Genomic DNA, 19,390 nt, shown 5'->3' with positions numbered 1-19,390 from the left:
GAACATGGAGAAGGTAGAATAGAATATTCCTTGTTTATCCTGCTATGTTGTCGCTATGTGTGGACGGTCGACTATATGTGGACACACCTTAACAGTTGTATTATTTATTTGACATCGGATGAGAGACTCACGACTCACTAGAAATTATAGAAAAATACTTCCTTGAGTATATTTACGTCCATTTGTCATGTATTTTAAATAGGTAAACTAGGTAATCTTTCTATTGTTTTTGCGAATTTCACACCGTCTCGTCTCTAAGGTAAATTGCTCAGGTTCTCAGAAAAATAAAAGTACCTATAGTAAAAGAATCACACCGTCTCTTAGTAGGTACCTACCTATATCTCGGATTCTCGGTAAAATAAAAAAGTACCTAATGTAAAAGAATCCCGAGTTACGTATGTATTTACCTACTTTCAAGTTTACCTATTGTTTTGGCGAAACTGCATCGCGGAACATTCACTCAAAACCGGTTTTCAAAAAGAAATGAATAAAAAAATCTCCAGCACTGATCGTAAAGAAGTAAAGAACCCAAGGTTGTAAATTATTTCATTTTCAAAATTTTTGCCTTCCGGGCAATTTCTTCGATACCCCGGTTCCCACATTCCAAAATGGCGAGGTTGGAATGCGGTGCGACTGCTGCGCTCTGGTGGTGAAATGGGTGAACTAGCGAGAACCGATTCTATACCAATCACCATTGAGTACAGTGAACCAGTCTTATAGCTGGGAACGGGGAACTTATCATTTTGTTTTTTGAACTTTTTTACATTTTTCATTTTAATATTTTTAACTAACGAGTTGTATTAATCGTTCGTTGAATAACCATCCCATGTTTCTCTCCCCCCAGGGCACGTCTACACCGCGGTGGGGGATTACCCCAACGCCCTCGCCTCTCACAAGCAGTGCGTCCAGCTAGTCAAACAAATGGGGGACAAACTGCAGGAGGCGCGAGAAATTGGCAACGTCGGAGTGGTGTACTTGGCCATGGGGGAATTTGAGAGTGCCGTGGACTGTCACACACAACACCTGAGACTTGCCAGACGACTTGGCAACAAGGTAATAATAATAAATGTAACACTTGGCAACGTCGATAGTCAAACAAATGGGGGACAAACTGCAGGAGGCGCGAGAAATTGGCAACGTCGGAGTGGTGTACTTGGCCATGGGGGAATTTGAGAGCGCCGTGGACTGTCACACACAACACCTGAGACTTGCCAGACGACTTGGCAACAAGGTAATAATAATAATAAATGTAACAATTGGCAACGTCGGGAAAAAATTGTCAGTCCCTTGGATTCCCACTTAGACAGGGTCGACTGTAATAAGTTTTTAAAGTTGTGTCCACACATAGTCGACCGGTTGTCGATCGATGTCGAATGAACCGTCCACACTGCCTCGATAACATAGAGCAACGTCGAAGTGGTGAATTTGGCCATGGGGGAATTTGAGAGTGCTGAACAAGGTAATAATAATAAATGTAACACTTGGCAACGTCGGAGTGGTGTATTTGGCCATGGGAGAATTTGAGAGTGCTGTAGACTGCCACACGCAACACCTGAGACTTGCCAGACGACTTGGCAACAAGGTAATAATAATAATGTGAGACTTAGACTTGACAACAAGGTAATAATAAATGTGAGACAGGTCGAGGAAGCCAGGGCCTATAGTAACCTGGGCTCATCACATCATTATCGTCGTAATTTCTCGCAAGCTATCGTGTTTCACGAGAATGTACTCAGGAGTTGGGTGGTAGAGCGTATACTATACAATGTTATTATATTTCAGGTCGAGGAAGCCAGGGCCTATAGTAACCTGGGCTCATCACATCATTATCGTCGTAATTTCTCGCAAGCTATCGTGTTTCACGAGAATGTACTCGGGAGTTGGGTGGTAGAGCGTATACTATACAATGTTAATGTTATTATATTTCAGGTCGAGGAAGCCAGAGCCTATAGTAATCTGGGCTCATCACATCATTATCGTCGTAATTTCTCGCAAGCTATCGTATATAGGTACCAATACTCCCCATTTCTAATAATTTTAATTAAATAGAACCTGTAATAATTTTAATTTATTTCAGATGTAGAACCGGTTATTTGCAAGTTCCTCTCCCCGTCAGTGTTGTGGGGAGGAATTTCCTAGGTGGACACATCTGCACATGTCTGTCTTCCATTGCACATCATGTCTCAACGGGATATATCAGAGGTACATATTATGACTATTGATTGGAAGGTAACCACTAGGCGAGGTGAACGCCGTGTCGTAGTCGTTCTCTACCACCTAACCCCTAGAACTATTATTTGGTCAAATTCTCAAATAAATGACAATAAAATTCCATGCCTCGGCTGGGATCGAACCCACGCCTTCCTGTTTACCAGGCGAGCGTTTTTGACCACAACGCCATCAAGGCAAGTTGCACCGCTTACCACTAGCTCTACCTTCAACCAGCCTAAGATACATGGAAATTTCCAAAGTTTATCTTTGGCAGAGATTCTCAAATAAATGACAATAAAATTCCATGCCTCGGCTGGGATCGAACCCACGCCTTCCTGTTTACCAGGCGAGCGTTTTTGACCACTACGCCATCAAGGCAAGTTGTACTGCTTACCACTAGCTCTACCTTCAATCAGCCTAAGATAGGTACATGGAAATTTTCAAAGTTTATCTTTGGCAGAACGGTGTCAACTCTGTTCGTTTAAAATTATAATGCTTAGTGACTCTGAACACCAAATCTGCCATGGCGCATCGCCGAGATGTATACGCACCCTTATAACGTCGTGTCGCGCTGTAGAATAATACTCAGCAGTCGCCCGATACAGGCTACCGAATTTTTCGTAAGACAAATCACCTAGATTACGCGCAACGCGTCATGGGACTAGTCACATACTAATCATACCATGTACTATCATGTATTACTACGTGCAAATAAAACATATATATTCTGTATTGTTTTGTACAACGCTTATGGTACCTGAGATCAATCAGTGTGATTTCTCAATTATTTAGCCTTAAAGATACCATGTTTTTTACTTACAATTACTTAAGGCTAAATAATTGAGAAATCACACTGATATATATTCTAGTCTAATCTCTTATCCCTCACTCCTACAGGTCAAAGGCACCTCGATAAAATCCGCCCCGGGCGGGAATCGAACCCGTGGCCTAGCGCTTACAAAGTAGACGCACTACCAACTAAGCTGAACAAGGTACTATGCATATTTTATTATTTATGGTACCTACATAAAGCAGAGCCTTTTCTTAACTTAGTCACATAGTGCTTCCTTTGAAATCAATTCCCATTGTCTTTCTATCCTAGTAATGCCGCTACCAGTCGCTACTTGATTGTCCTGACGAGGTAAAATTCGCCCATTAGTTAATTTTAAATCTTTCATTAAGTCGTTGGTGAAATCCACCATAATTAATTTGATTGGTTAAAAGGTTTAAAGTAAATAACAAATCTTTGTTATTTACTTTGCGGAAATTCAGATGAGTACAGAACAAGAGAAAATCAGCCTTTTTGAGAACAAACTTGTTCTGAGTAAAGTTCGCTCCGGGGCGGAAATTGAACCCGCGACCTAGCGCTTACAAGGCAGATTTGCTGTCTTTCAAGCTAACAAGGCTGGCGTTTTGATTATTAACCAATTGTTTAATCCAATAGTTTAACTTGAATTAAGTTTAAACTTGGATTGTTCCGGCCATTATTGTTAATTGAACGTCCTACCCTAGTCCTCAATAGTAATATATGTTTGATGATATTGTAAAGTAATATTCTCTTGGAACCAGTAGGGCTTCTATGTTAACATCATTTGGTAAGGTTTCAAGCAGGAACTCAAATCTAAATCGTAATTTATTTATGTCCGCCTGTCTTCAATGCTCGTCTTTTTCTCTTCTCTTTAAAGTTGAGGGGACTTACCACTCTTCTCTTTCTATTCTTTCTCGTTTCTTCTGTTCTGTTTCCTTCTCAAGGGCGAATAATAATAATAATAGACTCTTGAGTGGAAGGCAACCACTAGGCGAGGTTAACGCCTTAGGCGTTCTCTACCACCTAACCCTTAGAGCTCCATTATTATGTGGCCAAATTCTCAAATAAATGAGGATAAAATTCCATACCTCGGCTGGGATCGAACGAAGTAATTAAAGCATTAATATTATTTTTCCTCCCTCAGGCGTACTATCGACAGGGCGTGGCTCTACAATGTTTGGGCAAATACGGGGAGGCATTGGCAGCATTCAGTTCTGGTCTGGCAGTGGATCCCAAGTCTGCACAACTACTCTCCGGGCTCATAGAGGCATCCATGAAATCCCCCCTCAGAAGTAAGTCTAGAAAGCCAACTTTACTTGGAGGGTAGTGCTCTGCCTTGTTCCCAGCCAGTAGCCGACGCCAAATGAATTCGGGACAAAGGCAGTGCGAATGAAGAAGAAGAAGTAGCGTTTCGGTCTTGTAAGCGCTAGGTCGCGGGGTTTGATTCCCGCTTACGGGGTTGTCGGATCGGCTAGTTTTCTCCTATCCACGCATTCTCTCTTCAATTTCGGGACGATAAGACCTCCATCGGGACGATAGTTCCCTCTATCAAACCTCTGCAAAACAAAGGTATATTCTAACATTTCTGTCAGGCAGATCTGATAGTCACACCTGATCAGGTCCGCCTGTGAGTATGTGTTCTCATCAGGTATCAGGTAGACCTGACAGGCGGACCTCTTTAGCTGTACCTGTCAGGTTTACCTGATAGTGAGTGATTGGCTTAACATTTCTAACCTCTATATCCATTTTCAGGTACCTTGGAGCCCACCTTCCAACAGCTAGAGGCAATGAATCTAGAGCGGTCCCCATTCGTTCTCATCTCCGTGGTGGGCCAAGAGCTCCTAGGTGCAGGGGCTGGCAACTACACCTGCGCCGTACAAGTACTCGAGGCCGCCCTTAAAATAGGGACGTGCAGTTTGAAACTCAGGGGTAGTGTATTTTCTGCCCTATCCTCTGCTTATTGGGCACTCAACTCACTTGATAAAGTAAGTAAGCATTTAAGTATGCTTAGCACACTTATAAATTCCTTTCCTACTACAGAGTCAGTAAGCTGTAAAACTCAGAAAAAAACTCCTACAGGGTTTTCCCAAAGTGTCGATCGGGTAAAGACTCCAATTAGCCTTTGTCGTAAAATGGACAGAACCGTCAGGAATTTGTGGTGAATCATACAATTCCTTAACACAGCTTTCTATTATTAAGAAGTCCTCCAAAAGGACATTTTCGAATGACAAATATCCGAAAATTCCCTTTACCTACTTACTTTACTTAGCATTCCGTGTCCGTGAGATAGGGATGGTACCTACTAATCTCATGGTGTTGGAAGTTTCTCAATTTGTAAAATTTGTAACCAAAACCAAATGTCAGCCCAAAACAATCACCCTAGCTATTAGAGCTGTTTGAGAGGCTGACGAAAAACGCCGACCCCGTCTGTACACGGGAAAAGGCGAAGAAAAAGGTGAAAAAGATATATCAAAATGAAAAATTGTCGTGTTAAAAAGGTTAAAATTGTAACCCTAATTCTAGGGGAAAAATTGTGGTGAGATTAGAGTTCTAGGATTAAATAACTAGAGCTTTTTGTTAATATTTACATGTCCTTTTATCATTTCAATATAATATCTTACTGACCGAGATAATTTTGCACTGTGCTTGCCATGAGATGACCTGACTCAGATACCCCCTTAAATATCTACCTAACTGTTACTGACCTTGATACCTAACTATGACACCTAACTTTTCCTTATAAAGAAGAAGGAGTATAGGTAGGTACCGTAAAGGGTTAAGGAAGAGAAAAGTGAAAAGGAAGTTCCAGGGAAATTGGTTATTCATATTGCATAGTGAGCAAGAAGTAAGATTGAATTTAATAATTCACTTCTCTAAACAAGAGAACAATAAACGTTTGTTATTTGAAGACAAGTTGCTAAATTTAATTTAAAAATCATGTCATTTTATCAAGAGCTTGTCACCAAATGGTGTTTCTTATAAAACAGTCACATTTCACATTTGTTTTGTTTTTACTGAATTGTTTTACTCACAGTGTTTTTGGCATTCAGTCCTCATTGCTCTTCTCGCTCTGTGTTAATTTTCAAAGCGGATAAATAAAGTAAACACCTTTTAGATCTGGAAAGATCGTTGGTTGCTGGTGTTCACCTTCTTGACAATGTTGAAATTGTAGATAAGGATAACATTATTATTGCAGAGCCAGTGGTCATTACTAAGGGCCAATGTTGACCAAGTAATGAACTCAGTTCCAGTTAAAGTTTCTTGAATTGTGAAAATATCTCAAGTGTATCCAAAATAATTTTAGACTATTGACTTTCTCCTCGCCACACGAGAAAGTTTTAAAATGTGTGAACTCCAAGTACTTGAATTTCCATCACCGATAATGTACATCAAGATATTTTCCAGTCACTTTTCTTTTATCACGGCCAACTTGTTTTGCTACACTCCTCGTTCTTGGACCAACATTTTTTCATGTCCAGGATAATATTTTTCCCGTGCATTTTGTGGTATTTACCTCATTCCAGAAAAAGTTGACGTTTGATCTCGGTCAAATGAGGCTAAGTTTGCATTATATCTTTTGTACCCTAATTCCTACCTATAATTTTGGGAATATTTATGATCCCATTGTTCAGTGGTCATAGCTTTCGCTTTGAACCCGAGAAACCTGGGTTCAATTCCCACTGAGTTGGGTAATATGAAGCATTCAAATGGGCGATTTTGGAGTTGGTCTGTGCAGCCCACTTAAGCCCATTTCTAGCTGATCTTACCACTGAGAGTCAACACAGTGTCAAGGGTTTTCTTTTACGTCACCCATTTGATTTACAGAGGCCAGTGTTTCTTAAACTCTGGATTAGCTGAAAACTCTCTGTGGTAAGATTATTTCAAAGGTTGCTGGACACGTTTCTTGTGTCAAGAGTTACCAAGTCGGAGATTATACGTATATTGGCATTAATCAGGTGTCAATCTGGGGTCCAATCCAAGGACATTCCGCCCTCGTAGGCCTCAGCGTAAGGCCAGTTCCGCACCGTAAGTTTTTCCCGTACAAAAGGTATGTTTCTCTTGCCTCTGACCCCATCAGTACACGGGAAAAGGCGAAGAAGAAGACAATAGGTAAGTTTTTCGAACGTCCGACAGCCACTTTAGATAAGAAAAAGCGACGCTACTTCAACTCAATACACTCGTGGATTTTTTTGGACACATCCCATAAAAGTTGGAGAGTTATACACCCCTCTTCTCCCAGCGTTCCTGTTCAAATGGGCACCCTAATTCGGTAGGGGAAAAATGTGGTGAGATTAGAGTTCTAGGATTAAATAACTAGAGCTTTTTGTTAATATTTACATGTCCTTTTGAGTAGTCTCTGTGACAGTATAGCCGAGTAGTATTAACACAATAAGTAGTTTCATAATGTAAAACTATCTTTTCCAGCTTTGCATAAAAACATCAAACGTGTAGTTGAAACCTGGACAAAGAAACAAGACGCTTTACCTAAACCTAAAGTTTAAATATAAAACAGTATTTTACATTTTATAATTCTATAAAAGACAATAGAGAGAGAAAATTTAGTGTGATTTAAACCCCATGTTAACAGTTTACATTCAGTATTAAGTGTTGTTTGATTTTTAAAGCACGTTTTCTATTTATTACCTCACTAACTGTTTTGCTCGGATTTCAATATATTAGTTATTTTTTGACACTTATGCATTTTCGACATATGTTTTACAACATAAACCCAATAAGTAGTTTACTTGAGTTTAGTTTACTCAATGAAAAGCACTGTAACTTTTTTCGTCCTTATTATCTGTTAACATAGGTATTTCATCCATGTCTGTTTTTTATTATTAGGTTTTTTATAATGTCTATAAAACAAGTATCTCTACTCACAGACCACTGTTATGGTCTGAATCATTGGACAAAACAATACACTCTGCAGTGGAAGGTAACCATTTTGTTATTGGTACATAATTATGTACTATTGATTTTTAATGTCATTATCTACTCACAGACCACTGTTATGGTCTGAATCATTGGACAAAACAATACACTCTGCAGTGGAAGGTAACCATTTTGTTATTGGTACATATGTACTATTGGTTTTTAATGTCATTAAGTCTGTAAAGGTAAATATTTACTACCTTTAACTTCTTTTAGACTTCAAAATTCTAATTAGTGCCTTATTTTACTCATATAATATTTTTAGCATCCCATGCTTTGAGAATTCTGTACTTTCTTGTGAATGTTTTGTAAAGAAAATTCTTTTGGTCTCTTCTTCCAAATCCTTTCATAATTTCATGTGACTAACCATTCCTTACATAATTTTACATATTCCATGGAGCTCTCGGCCTCACCAACAGAATGCTCAGGTGCTATGATAAGGCGCTAGGATTTCATACGCAGGTAATTGAACAGGGAAAAAAAAAACTTCCAAGTTAACTAGGCTGGGACAAGTTCTTTATAATCCTCCTCCTCCTTCTCCTTCTTCTGTTTCTTCTTCTCCTTCTCCTTCTTCTCCTCCTCCTCCTTTCGAAATCAGTCTCTAGGACATGCTACAACACAGACCACACGCGTCTAACCTTGTGTTCTTCCTCAGGAGCTGACTGTTCGCCAAGAAATGCAAGATTAACTTAGACACGGCCCTGGAGTGCCAGAAATATTTCCTAGGTAAGTAAGAGTTCCGTGCCCAGTGGTCAAGAGCACTGACTCTCAACCCGGAGGTGCTGGGTTCGAATTCCGGGCAATTTTCCCGTGTACAGACGGGGTCGGCGTTTTTCGTCAGCCTCTCAATCAGCCCTAACTAGGGTGATTGCTTTGGGCTGACATTTGGTTCTGGCTGCAAATTTTACCATGCCCTTCGCATTCAACCTTTGCTATCTCTTTAGCAAGGGAAATTCAGGCTGGTATACTCCCTGTTAAAGTCCCCCAGCGAGATAAAACAGATTGCTTAATCCGAGAGATAAAGTTAAACCGAGTTTGAACTCACTTTATGGCCACGGCCATAAGTCAAACTTCCAAATTAACGTGGTCTATTAGGACAAAGTTTGTCTGGCTAGGGGATGTTAAACAGAGAGTAGACTAGCGTCTGGCTGTAGGACTATGAACAGGAAAGAGAACAGCTAACCCTAACCAGCCTAGCTAGCTGGCAGTTTCAAAGGGTTTTCTCTGCTTTTAAAGAATACCTAAGCACAAGTCCTCACGATGGTTGACTGCGGTTCAGGACGACCCAATTAAACATGGCTAGAGACCATCACCCCGGTGTATGGCAGATACAAAAAGATGTCTTTTCCATACCCTGCCACCATCATTCAGCGCAAGCTAAAGCCACTACAACAACAACAACAACAAGGTGGACATTTTCTGGTCGAACTTTTCCGTTCTTGGATAGGCATGGATGTAAAAGAATGTACCTTGAAGTACCTAATGCAAAAGTGGTCCCAAGGTACATTTTATTATTATTATTTAATTTCTTGCGATTTTTCTATATATATTGTAATATAAGTAGACTTTATTAATAAACCATTTATTATTATTATTATTATTATTATTATTACATATTATTATTTAAGTAAGTAAGAGTTGATATCGATATTGTAGAAAGTTAGAAGGCTTGTAGATTTTTTGTCTCTACATGCACAGAAGGCTTTAGTCTCATTCTTGCAGTATAAACAGGAGGGTCTATTATTTCTATTTTAATCCATCTTTTCTAGCTATCGCCCATATGATCAAGAATCTACCGGGCAAGTTCCGCGCTCTGGGCAACATAGGAGACGTGCTTATTAAACTCGGTGATTCAGACGAGGCCATCAAAATGTACCAGAGACAACTCGCCTGGGCCCGACAAGGCCGGGATAGAAGCCTGGAGGCCGCTTCGTATGGAGCTCTCGGGTGATTGCTTTGGGCTAACATTTAGTTTTGGCAACAAATTTTACGAGTGGACGCCCTTCGCACTCAACCCTTGCTATTTCTTTAGCAAGGGAAATTCAGACGGGTATACTCCCTGTTTAACGTCCCCCAGCCAGCTAGACACTAGTCTACTCCCTGTTTGACTTCCCCTAGCCAGATGTGTAGGTATTAATCTTTCGTTGAATAGACGGGGTCGGCGTTTTTCGTCAGCCTCTCAATCAGCCCTAACTAGGGTGATTGCTTTGGGCTAACATTTAGTTTTGGCAACAAATTTTACGAGTGGACGCCCTTCGCACTCAACCCTTGCTATTTCTTTAGCGCGGGAAATTTCAGACTATACAGACTACAGACCATAACTAAATTCCTATAATTACCCTTTTTTCCCAAAATCATTCCATTTACTTGGCAAATATTCCCCTGAATTCCTACACAACAGATTGTGATTTCTTCACTTGCAATTTTACTCTTGAAAATTTTGTTGTCTCAAGATAGTTGCATTCATTTCTATAGGTAGAATTTATATCTTTCTCCCTAAATGGAAAAGCTTCTGGTGTATTCATTTCGAACAAAATGTACCTGATTTAAAGTAAATGTTTTGAGTTGTTCAAAATGAATCATTTCTTCAGACAACAAAATGATTAGTTATTATTTAATAAATTACTTAATTCCTTAGTTAAAACAAAGTATTATTATCACATGTTTGTTTATATATTTTAATACTCTTACTTAAAAAACATTTTTATTTTGTTACAAAACTGCCTTTTATTGATTTATTTATTTTTAATTTATTATTTATTTCTAATTCGTTAACTATTCGTGTACATTTTGTATATTAATATCATTCAAACTAAATACTTGTTTACATAATTATATTTATTTATTATTTAGTGCCTTATATTGACCTGTTGCCTTTATTACTTGTCCCCTTCTTATGTTTAGCCGCATAGGTGCTCACCACAGCATAACAAAAAGGGGACTGAGTAAACCTGTGGTGGTACGTAGCGTCGGTTCACACTGAGGGAACTAAAAAATGTATCATTTTTGTGTTTTGCCCTTTGGACATATTCATTTATTGTTATTTGTGTCACTTGACTCGTATACCCGTAAAAATTGACTTGGTGTACCAAAAACAGAGAGCTGTTCTTTCCATCGATGTAAAAATCTCAAAATTATGCGTTTAGTTCGGTCTGTTTCTTAGCCATTCATTCTATGGCGGTTTTCCAAAAAATGCGAAGCCCTATCCAAGAGTAAATGAAAATTTTAATATGCCTTCTACATTTTCCACAGTGCGTGTACGCTTCTGCCTACTGTACAATATTACCTACCTATCTACGCTCGTATCCCCTCACCACTCTCATATCCATTCCTTTTTCCCATTATTTTTCGGGGAGTTTTCTCCATTGTAAAGATACCTCTCTGCCATTACCTTCTTGATTCTTTTTAGCCCGTCCTTCCTTCATTATTACGATAGTAATAAAAAAAGGTATAAAGGACGGGCTATTGTATTCGCTTCGGTGTCTGTCTGTCTGGCCCCATAGAAGGACTTATCCAAAATTAAAGGTCTTTTTACCAGGAACACGAAAGTGGTGGTGCAAATTTTGTCCAGAGAACCATAAAGCCAAAAAACCAAAAGAACTGGTTTTGGGGGGATTTTTTTCACATTTTCGCACACAAATGAGCCCTGATCTTGAAATTTGTCGCGACGACCTATGAACTCAAAGCGAGAAAGTTTTAGATAACACTTCAGTCGATAATTCAAGACCGGTTTTAGCGTCACCTATGTTAGGCTACGCCGAGCAAGGCCAATAAATGTATGCGTGACTTAGGGCCGGTTTCTAACATCCTCGGTTGACTCGCGAGTTTGAAAACCAATGGTTCACCCAAACTCCGGAGTTGATAGGAGAAAGCCAGCCGTTCCGAGAACGAACATTATACCATCAGGATAAAATCCGGCCCGGGCGGGAATCGAACCCGCGGCCTAGCGCTTACAAGGCAGACGGACTACCAACTAAGCTAACTAGGCTGGCAAAATGGAACTTTAAAATACTTTAAATGTAGAAGAGGGGGGAAAACTGACGACTTTCTATGATCCATTGTCCATTCTGCCTGAACTCTGATTTTTTCATACTTAAACAAGGTCTTTTGTTGTAAACATTATGTATTGTACTATGTTGTTAAACCCATAAAATACGCGAGACCTTGTTTAGACTGCTGAGGTAAAGGGACTTTTTAGTCCCATTCGAGTAGGATAAACAGGGTATATTCTATTCTACATTACCCTCTTGTGGGCAGTTTTGGAGTAATTTTATTCGATACATTAATTAGGACGGTTTTCCATGTTCTCAGATGTGCTGGGGACTACTCACAGGCGAAGCGTTGGCACGAGCGTCAATTAGACATGGCTCTGAGTTCCCGGGACAAGGTGGGCGAAGGCCGGGCCTGTTCTAACTGGCCATGGGAGAATTTGAGAGTGCTGTAGACTGCCACACGCAACACCTGAGACTTGCCAGACGACTTGGCAACAAGGTAATAATAATGTGAGACTTGACAACAAGGTAATAATAAATGTGAGACAGGTCGAGGAAGCCAGGGCCTATAGTAACCTGGGCTCATCACATCATTATCGTCGTAATTTCTCGCAAGCTATCGTGTTTCACGAGAATGTACTCAGGAGTTGGGTGGTAGAGCGTATACTATACAATGTTAATGTTATTATATTTCAGGTCGAGGAAGCCAGAGCCTATAGTAATCTGGGCTCATCACATCATTATCGTCGTAATTTCTCGCAAGCTATCGTGTTTCACGAGAATGTACTCAGGAGTTGGGTGGTAGAGCGTATACTATACAATGTTAATGTTATTATATTTCAGGTCGAGGAAGCCAGAGCCTATAGTAATCTGGGCTCATCACATCATTATCGTCGTAATTTCTCGCAAGCTATCGTGTTTCACGAGAATGTACTCAGGAGTTGGGTGGTAGAGCGTATACTATACAATGTTAATGTTATTATATTTCAGGTCGAGGAAGCCAGAGCCTGCTAAGGTCTTATCGTCCCGAAATCGAAGAGAGAAGGAAGACAGGATAGGAGAAAGCCAGCCGTTCCGAGAACGAACGGCCTAGCGCTTACAAGGCAGACGCACTACCAACTAAGCTAACTAGGCTGGCAAAATGGAACTTTAAAATACTTTAAATGTAGAAGAGGGGGGAAAACTGACGATTTCCTATGATCCATTGTCCATTCTGCCTGAACTCTGATTTTTTTCATAATTAAACAAGGTCTTTTGTTGTAAACAATATGTATTGCACTATGTTGTTAAACCCATAAAATACACGAGACCTTGTTAAGACTGCTGGGTGCTGGGGTAAAGGGACTTTTTAGTCCCATTCGAGTAGGATAAACAGGGTATATTCTATTCTATTCTACATTACCCTCTTGTGGGCAGTGTTGGAGTAATTTTATTCGATACATTAATTAGGACGGTTTTCCATGTTCTCAGATGTGCCGGGGACTACTCACAGGCCAAGCGTTGGCACGAGCGTCAATTAGACATGGCCCTGAGTTCCCGGGACAAGGTGGGCGAAGGCCGGGCCTGTTCCAATAACTTAGACACGGCCCTGGAGTGCCAGAAATATTTCCTAGGTAAGTAAGAGTTCCGTGCCCAGTGGTCAAGAGCACTGACTCTCAACCTGGAGGTGCTGGATTCGAATCCCGGGCAGGAGACCACGACGCGGCCCTCAAGTTGCACCAGGCCCACCTGAGTATAGCCACGACCCTAGGTGATAGGGCAGGTATGGGCCGGGCCTATGGGAACATTGGCAATGCGTACTCGGCCATGGGCTACTATCAACAGGTAAGTCATTGCCATTTATTTGTTTGTTTGTCTCTCTGTCTGTTGGTATGTTTGTTTGTTGTATTACTGGGGGATAGGGCAGGTATGGGCCGGGCCTACGGGAACATTGGCAATGCGTACTCGGCCATGGGCTACTATCAACAGGTGAGTCATAGAGCAGTTGCGCTGACTTAGGTGAGGTTTCAAAGTCAAAGAGCAGAAAGAATGAGGAACTAGGGTATTTTTCTTTTTCTTCTACGACCTCTAGATCCGGAGATAAATCGATTTAAATATACCTGTAAAATCTTGAACTCTGACGTCACATCAACTGTCCCGAGAAATACTCCCTTGCAAGCAACACTAGTGGAATGTGTTTGTGCGCATCAGTTTCTGTGCATTTCTCAAACTCTGACGTCATCACTCTTTGAACTTTCTTTATTAAAACGGCGAATAAAATCGACCTTTTAAAGTTACTTGTTTGAAGTTTTGACCTCGGATTTGGATATCTCAATCTACCCTCTTGTATTCCCCCCAGCCCCTCTTGATTTTTCCTCTTAATTCCTTTATGTTTCTCTGATAAACAGGCTATCAAGTATCACAAACAAGAGTTGACGATATCCAAAGAAGTCAAGGACAGGAACTCAGAAGCATCTACTCACGGCAACCTGGCAGTGGCGTATCAAGCTTTAGGTAAGTCTCAGCCAGGGATCGCGGGTTCGAATCCAAACGGGGAGGAAAATTGTGTCTATTTGAACTAAAACTGCCAGCCTAGTTTAGCTCTTGGTTGGTAGCGTGTGTGCCTTGTACGCGCTAGTGCGTAGGTTAGATTCGCGCCCGGATAATGTTCGTTCTCGGAACGGCTGGCTTTCTCCTATCCTGTCTTCCTTCTCTCTTCGATTTCGAGACGATAAGACCTTAGCGGTTACAGTTCCCTCTATCAAATCTCTTTAAAAAAAATCCATATTTTGATTTGATTGTTTTCAAACTAATCATCATTTTGCTTGATTGTTATCAAACCAAACCAATCCATATTTTGATTGTTTGTTTTCAAATTAATCCATATTTTGATCTGATTGTTTTCAAACTAATCCATATTTTGATTGATTATTTTCAAACTAATCCATATTTTGTTTGATTATTTTCGAACCAATCCATATTTTGATTGATAGTTTTCAAACTAATCCATATTTTGTTTGATTGTTTTTAAACTCATCCATATTTTGTTTCCAGGCGCTCACGACATGGCGCTATTTCACTACCGCGCTCATTTGAACATAGCGCGCGAACTCAAAGACACGGCAGGCGAGGCCTGCGCTCTGCTCAACCTGGGTAACTGCTTGAGCTCCCGGGCTGAGTTTGCTCAGGCCGTGCCTTACTATGAGAACTACCTGATGCTATCACAGGTAAGAAAATTATTAACCTGAGTAACTGCCTGAGTTCCCGGGCTGAGATGCTATCACAGGTAAGGAAAATAATGATCTAGGTAGGTACTTGAAAAAAAAGTGACCGTCTTTATGAAATACTCCTACAAATATCGACTTTGTCCGGAATCAAACCTGGTACCTACCTATCTCCGGTACCTATTGCTAAAAAAAAAAAAAAAAAAAAAAAAAAAAAAAAAAAAAAAAAACACAGTATTCAAATCGAAACCATCATTTTGTCAGGCTAGGGGACGTTAAACAGAGAGTAGACTAGTGCCTGGCTGAGGGTCTATAAACAGGGAGGGTAACAGCTAACCCTAACCAGCCTGCTAGCTGGCAGTTCTCTCTCTCGGCTTTTAAAGGATAACCCCACGTCCCTAACGAGTTTTATATTTGAGTTTTTAATTATTTTATGTGTTAAACACTAGGAAGGTATTTTTTAAATAAAATGCCACACGAACTTTCCACGAAATGAAATAAATTGGAGTTTAATTTTCCAAGTCCTTGGATGTCGATTTACGGACTTGAAAGTTCAACAAAGTCAATTAAAAGTGAGTATATATAAATATCTCTTTCACCTTTTCTTATTTCCTATTTCTTTAAGTCTATTTGGTTTAAAAGAAAATTTAATAATGTAAAAATCAATGTAGTCGCCCTATTTTTTACATTTCTTTCTATTCAACTCGAGCTAAAGTTCCCTGGGAACCTAATTCACATGGAACTTTTGGTTTCACTTGGTAAATTAATTGAGGCAACATATTTGAAATTCCACAGAGAGGTATGTGAACCATAGATTAAAGTTTCTGAAATCTCAGCCTGCATGGATAAGTTGGCAGAGAAATGTTTTGTATAGCTACAGGTGGGTAATGGATTTCACCCATAGACCTGTTGAATATTTGATTTCAGCATTGGAAATTTAATTTATTTTAAGGTTTTATATCAGGAATCAGAATATAACAATTAATTGATGATGTTTTCAGGGGAATTTTACACTATATGATTTCACCCATAGACCTGTTGAATATTTGATTTCAGCATTGGAAATTTAATTTATTTTAAGGTTTTATATCAGGAATCAGAATATAATAATTAATTGATGATGTTTTCAGGGTAATTTTACACTATATTTTTTGGTACGACTTTGTTTGGGAATCTTTTCACTAGGTAGTTAAATACCTTTGAATACAGTCATTAAATAAAACATTTTAAAAAAGGTGTTAAAATTAGAACCCAATTTATTTGTTAAAATTTAGGTACCTTTCAGAATAAAAATGAAATTTATTTTGAACATAAATAATTAAAATAAAAGTTATTTTGATTCTTACAATTTTCAGTGGCTTTACAACTGGTTGCTATTGGTTTAAAAAGTCCCAAAGAAAATTAATCTTGTTTGTTTGATAAATATTAAAATAAATTAACTTATAGGTACCGGGATCTGAATTGATTTGTCCGTGATAAAAATGCCGAAAACCCTTGAAACTCTGATATCAGCTGTAGATTTAATAAATTGTTTAGGTATATATACTACTAGTGGTTGACCCGTCCTTTGTACGGGACCACCACACACATGTGCCACACTCATCACACACCACACACACACACAACACACACACACACCCACCAGACACACACATCCACCACACATACACACCTATCACACACATACACACACATCACACACACCCATCACACAGACAACACCCATCCACCACACACACCCACCACCATACACAAACACACAAGGTCGCGCTACGCGCTCCCTGATATGTCCCACAGTACAGCATAATAGGCATAACTTTGAACCGACGCCATTTTGAATCAATCAGGATGGAATGTGACAATTTTAAGTAGCCTATGTCACCTCGAGTACTCTTCTTAACAACCACAAAAAATTTCATCAAAATCGGCCAAGCCGTTTTTGCGTGAAAAGAGGACAACCAAAACTTGTTCTGGGTAAAGTTCGCTCCGGGGCGGAAATTGAACCCGCGACCTAGCGCTTACAAGGCAGACTTGCTGCCTTTCAAGCTAGCAAGGCTGGCGTTTTGATTATTAACCAATTGTTTAATCCAATAGTTTAACTTAAATTAAGTTTAAACTTGGATTGTTCCGGCCATTATTGTTAATTAAACGTCCTACCCTAGTCCTCAATAATAATACATATATGTTTGATGATATTGTAAAGTAATATTCTCTTGGAACCAGTAGGGCTTCTATGTACCTATGTAGGCAAGACCACCCTTTTTCAGCAGATAAAAATGAAATTTATTTTGAACATAAATAATTAAAATAAAAGTTATTTTGATTCTTACAATTTTCAGTGGCTTTACAACTGGTTGCAATTGGTTTAAAAAGTCCCAAAGAAAATTAATCTTGTTTGTTTGATAAATATTAAAATAAATTAATTAACTTATAGGTACCAATACTCCCCATTTCTAATAATTTTAATTAAATAGAACCTGTAATAATTTTAATTTATTTCAGATGTAGAACCGGTTATTTGCAAGTTCCTCTCCCCGTCAGTGTTGTGGGGAGGAATTTCCTAGGTGGACACATCTGCACATGTCTGTCTTCCATTGTACATCATGTCTCAACGGGATATATCAGAGGTACATACGACTATTGATTGGAAGGTAACCACTAGGCGAGGTTAACGCCGCGTCGTAGTCTGCCTAATATTTGAGTTTCGTTTATGTTTTTAGTTTGATAACTACAAGTTCGGCCATGCCTTTTCCACAAGTTTGGCCATGCCTCGGTAGATGTATAATTTGGACAGCAATAAGCAGAAAAGAACCATCCATAAGGTCAGATGGGGATACAGCGACGATGACAAGTTTATCTGCAAAGCAACTTAGGATGAGGCATCACACATACTGCCCAGATCTAGAGATCATCTGTACAGTGGATGACTTAGCATCGGTCAACGAAGAAGCAATCAACGTTTCGTGTCGCAACACTGGAAAGGAACAATTTAGTCATAACCGGACACGGAAAGTAAGTAGGTAAGTAAGGGAAATTGCCTTATGGATGGTCCTTTTCTGCTCAATGCTGTCCAATTTTTCGGTCTACAAAACTATAGATTCGTACAAACCCTTACAAACTAAATGAAAAATTCATCAAACTCTGAGGAAAAGAAATGGGATAAGGAAAGTTTTAGAACTACCTACCTCTCTTAATAGAAAAGTCTAGGTATTTGTATGATAGAAAGCATTTGCAGCGCATGTGAATATTTCTCTCGTTAAGGAAATTTTTTATTGGTGTTTCTCATTTCTTTATCCGATATAGAAGTAAAAAAAAAGTTCTAAAACTTATTCCCAGGTACCTAGATAGGTACAATAAGGAAAGTTTTAGAACTACCTACCTCTTAGGAAAGTTTTAGAACTACCTACCTCCAATTTTTATGTCTTGACTTGGACTTGAACCCCGAACTTACAGGTTCAAAAATCACTGCACTAATCACTGAATTTGTTGGAGCGGAGCGGTTTGATCAAGGAAACTGTAACAACGGGAGTTTTTTTTCGGGCGGGAATCGAACCCGCGACCTAGCGTCCACAAGGCAGACGCGATACCCTCCAAACTAAGGCCGGCCACTCACTATCAGGTAGACCTGACAGGTAAACCAGATCAGGTCCGCCTGTCAGGTCTAGCTGAGAGTGTGTGTGGTCATGAGGTGTCAGGGGCACCTGACAGACGGACTTTATCAGGTGAACCTGTTAGGTATACCTGATAGTGGCTGGCCTAAGTAGACTGGCTTCATGGAATTAGTGCAACGTGCTATCGCCGTAACACGCCAAAGGCTCGTCACTTCTTTTATTCACTTGAGTGAACACCAAAACTCCAAGCTCCATTTACAAACTGGTACGTGGACCTTCATGGTACACAATTCTTCCTCCTCTTCCACTTCACCTCCATTTCTCTTCCTCGCGAAATTCCTCTCTTCCTTTTCCTCATTTCCATCTGTCTGTCTCGTTCCCTATTTTTTCTCTCTTCTCCTTATCTAGGCACTTAAATCTAACCTCTTTAAAAAAAAAAAAAAAAAAAAAAAAAAAAAAAATAACCATAAAAAAAAAAACCATGGATAATGATAAATAAACCTTTATCGATCCATTGTATCCATCCATAAGACTTTTCTATGAGACTGTACATCCATACTATTCGAGATTGGATAGAGATGCATGTATCCATCGGATGGATGTTTTGCAATAAACAAAAAACGTTATAAGTTT

The 19,390-nt window shown here is 39.6% G+C and overlaps 3 protein-coding genes across 3 annotated transcripts in view; all 3 read left to right on the top strand.

The window, feature by feature from the left end:
- Positions 1-608: 608 nt before the first annotated feature.
- LOC103512328 (tetratricopeptide repeat protein 28) lies at positions 609-8,039 on the top strand. Its single transcript, XM_026825830.1, has 8 exons — positions 609-627; positions 845-1,053; positions 1,930-2,001; positions 4,164-4,311; positions 4,772-5,064; positions 6,895-7,045; positions 7,903-7,955; positions 8,022-8,039. The coding sequence occupies exons 1-8, from the start codon at positions 609-611 to the stop codon at positions 8,037-8,039; spliced, it is 963 nt and encodes a 320-aa protein (XP_026681631.1).
- Positions 8,040-13,839: 5,800 nt separating this feature from the next.
- LOC113468721 (tetratricopeptide repeat protein 28-like) lies at positions 13,840-17,654 on the top strand. Its single transcript, XM_026825829.1, has 4 exons — positions 13,840-13,911; positions 14,331-14,436; positions 14,977-15,149; positions 17,649-17,654. The coding sequence occupies exons 1-4, from the start codon at positions 13,852-13,854 to the stop codon at positions 17,652-17,654; spliced, it is 345 nt and encodes a 114-aa protein (XP_026681630.1). The 5' UTR covers positions 13,840-13,851.
- The window catches only part of LOC113465345 (tetratricopeptide repeat protein 28-like), a 22,350-nt gene continuing 18,526 nt past the window's right edge, over positions 15,567-19,390 (top strand). The window contains exons 1-2 of the mRNA XM_026825828.1: positions 15,567-15,718; positions 17,649-17,773. Of these exons, the coding sequence (XP_026681629.1) occupies positions 17,750-17,773 (24 nt within the window). The 5' untranslated portion in view covers positions 15,567-15,718; positions 17,649-17,749. The remainder of the gene's footprint in view (positions 15,719-17,648; positions 17,774-19,390) is intronic.

This window comes from Diaphorina citri, unplaced genomic scaffold (assembly GCF_000475195.1).
Source record: "Diaphorina citri unplaced genomic scaffold, Diaci psyllid genome assembly version 1.1 scaffold822, whole genome shotgun sequence".
Classification (NCBI taxonomy): Eukaryota; Metazoa; Arthropoda; class Insecta; order Hemiptera; family Psyllidae; genus Diaphorina; species Diaphorina citri.
Note: the sequence above shows the minus strand (reverse complement) of the source record. Positions and strands in the feature narration are given on the sequence as shown.

Coding starts and splice junctions, on each gene's coding strand:
- LOC103512328 (XM_026825830.1), top strand. Junction 2,002..4,163: donor GTAATTTCTCGCAAGCTATC/GTATATAGGTAC, acceptor TTCCTCCCTCAG/GCGTACTATCGACAGGGCGT. Junction 4,312..4,771: donor CATGAAATCCCCCCTCAGAA/GTAAGTCTAGAA, acceptor ATCCATTTTCAG/GTACCTTGGAGCCCACCTTC.
- LOC113468721 (XM_026825829.1), top strand. CDS start 13,852: ATGGGCCGGGCCTACGGGAACATTGGCAATGCGTACTCGGCCATGGGC. Junction 13,912..14,330: donor CCATGGGCTACTATCAACAG/GTGAGTCATAGA, acceptor TCTGATAAACAG/GCTATCAAGTATCACAAACA. Junction 14,437..14,976: donor AGTGGCGTATCAAGCTTTAG/GTAAGTCTCAGC, acceptor TTTTGTTTCCAG/GCGCTCACGACATGGCGCTA.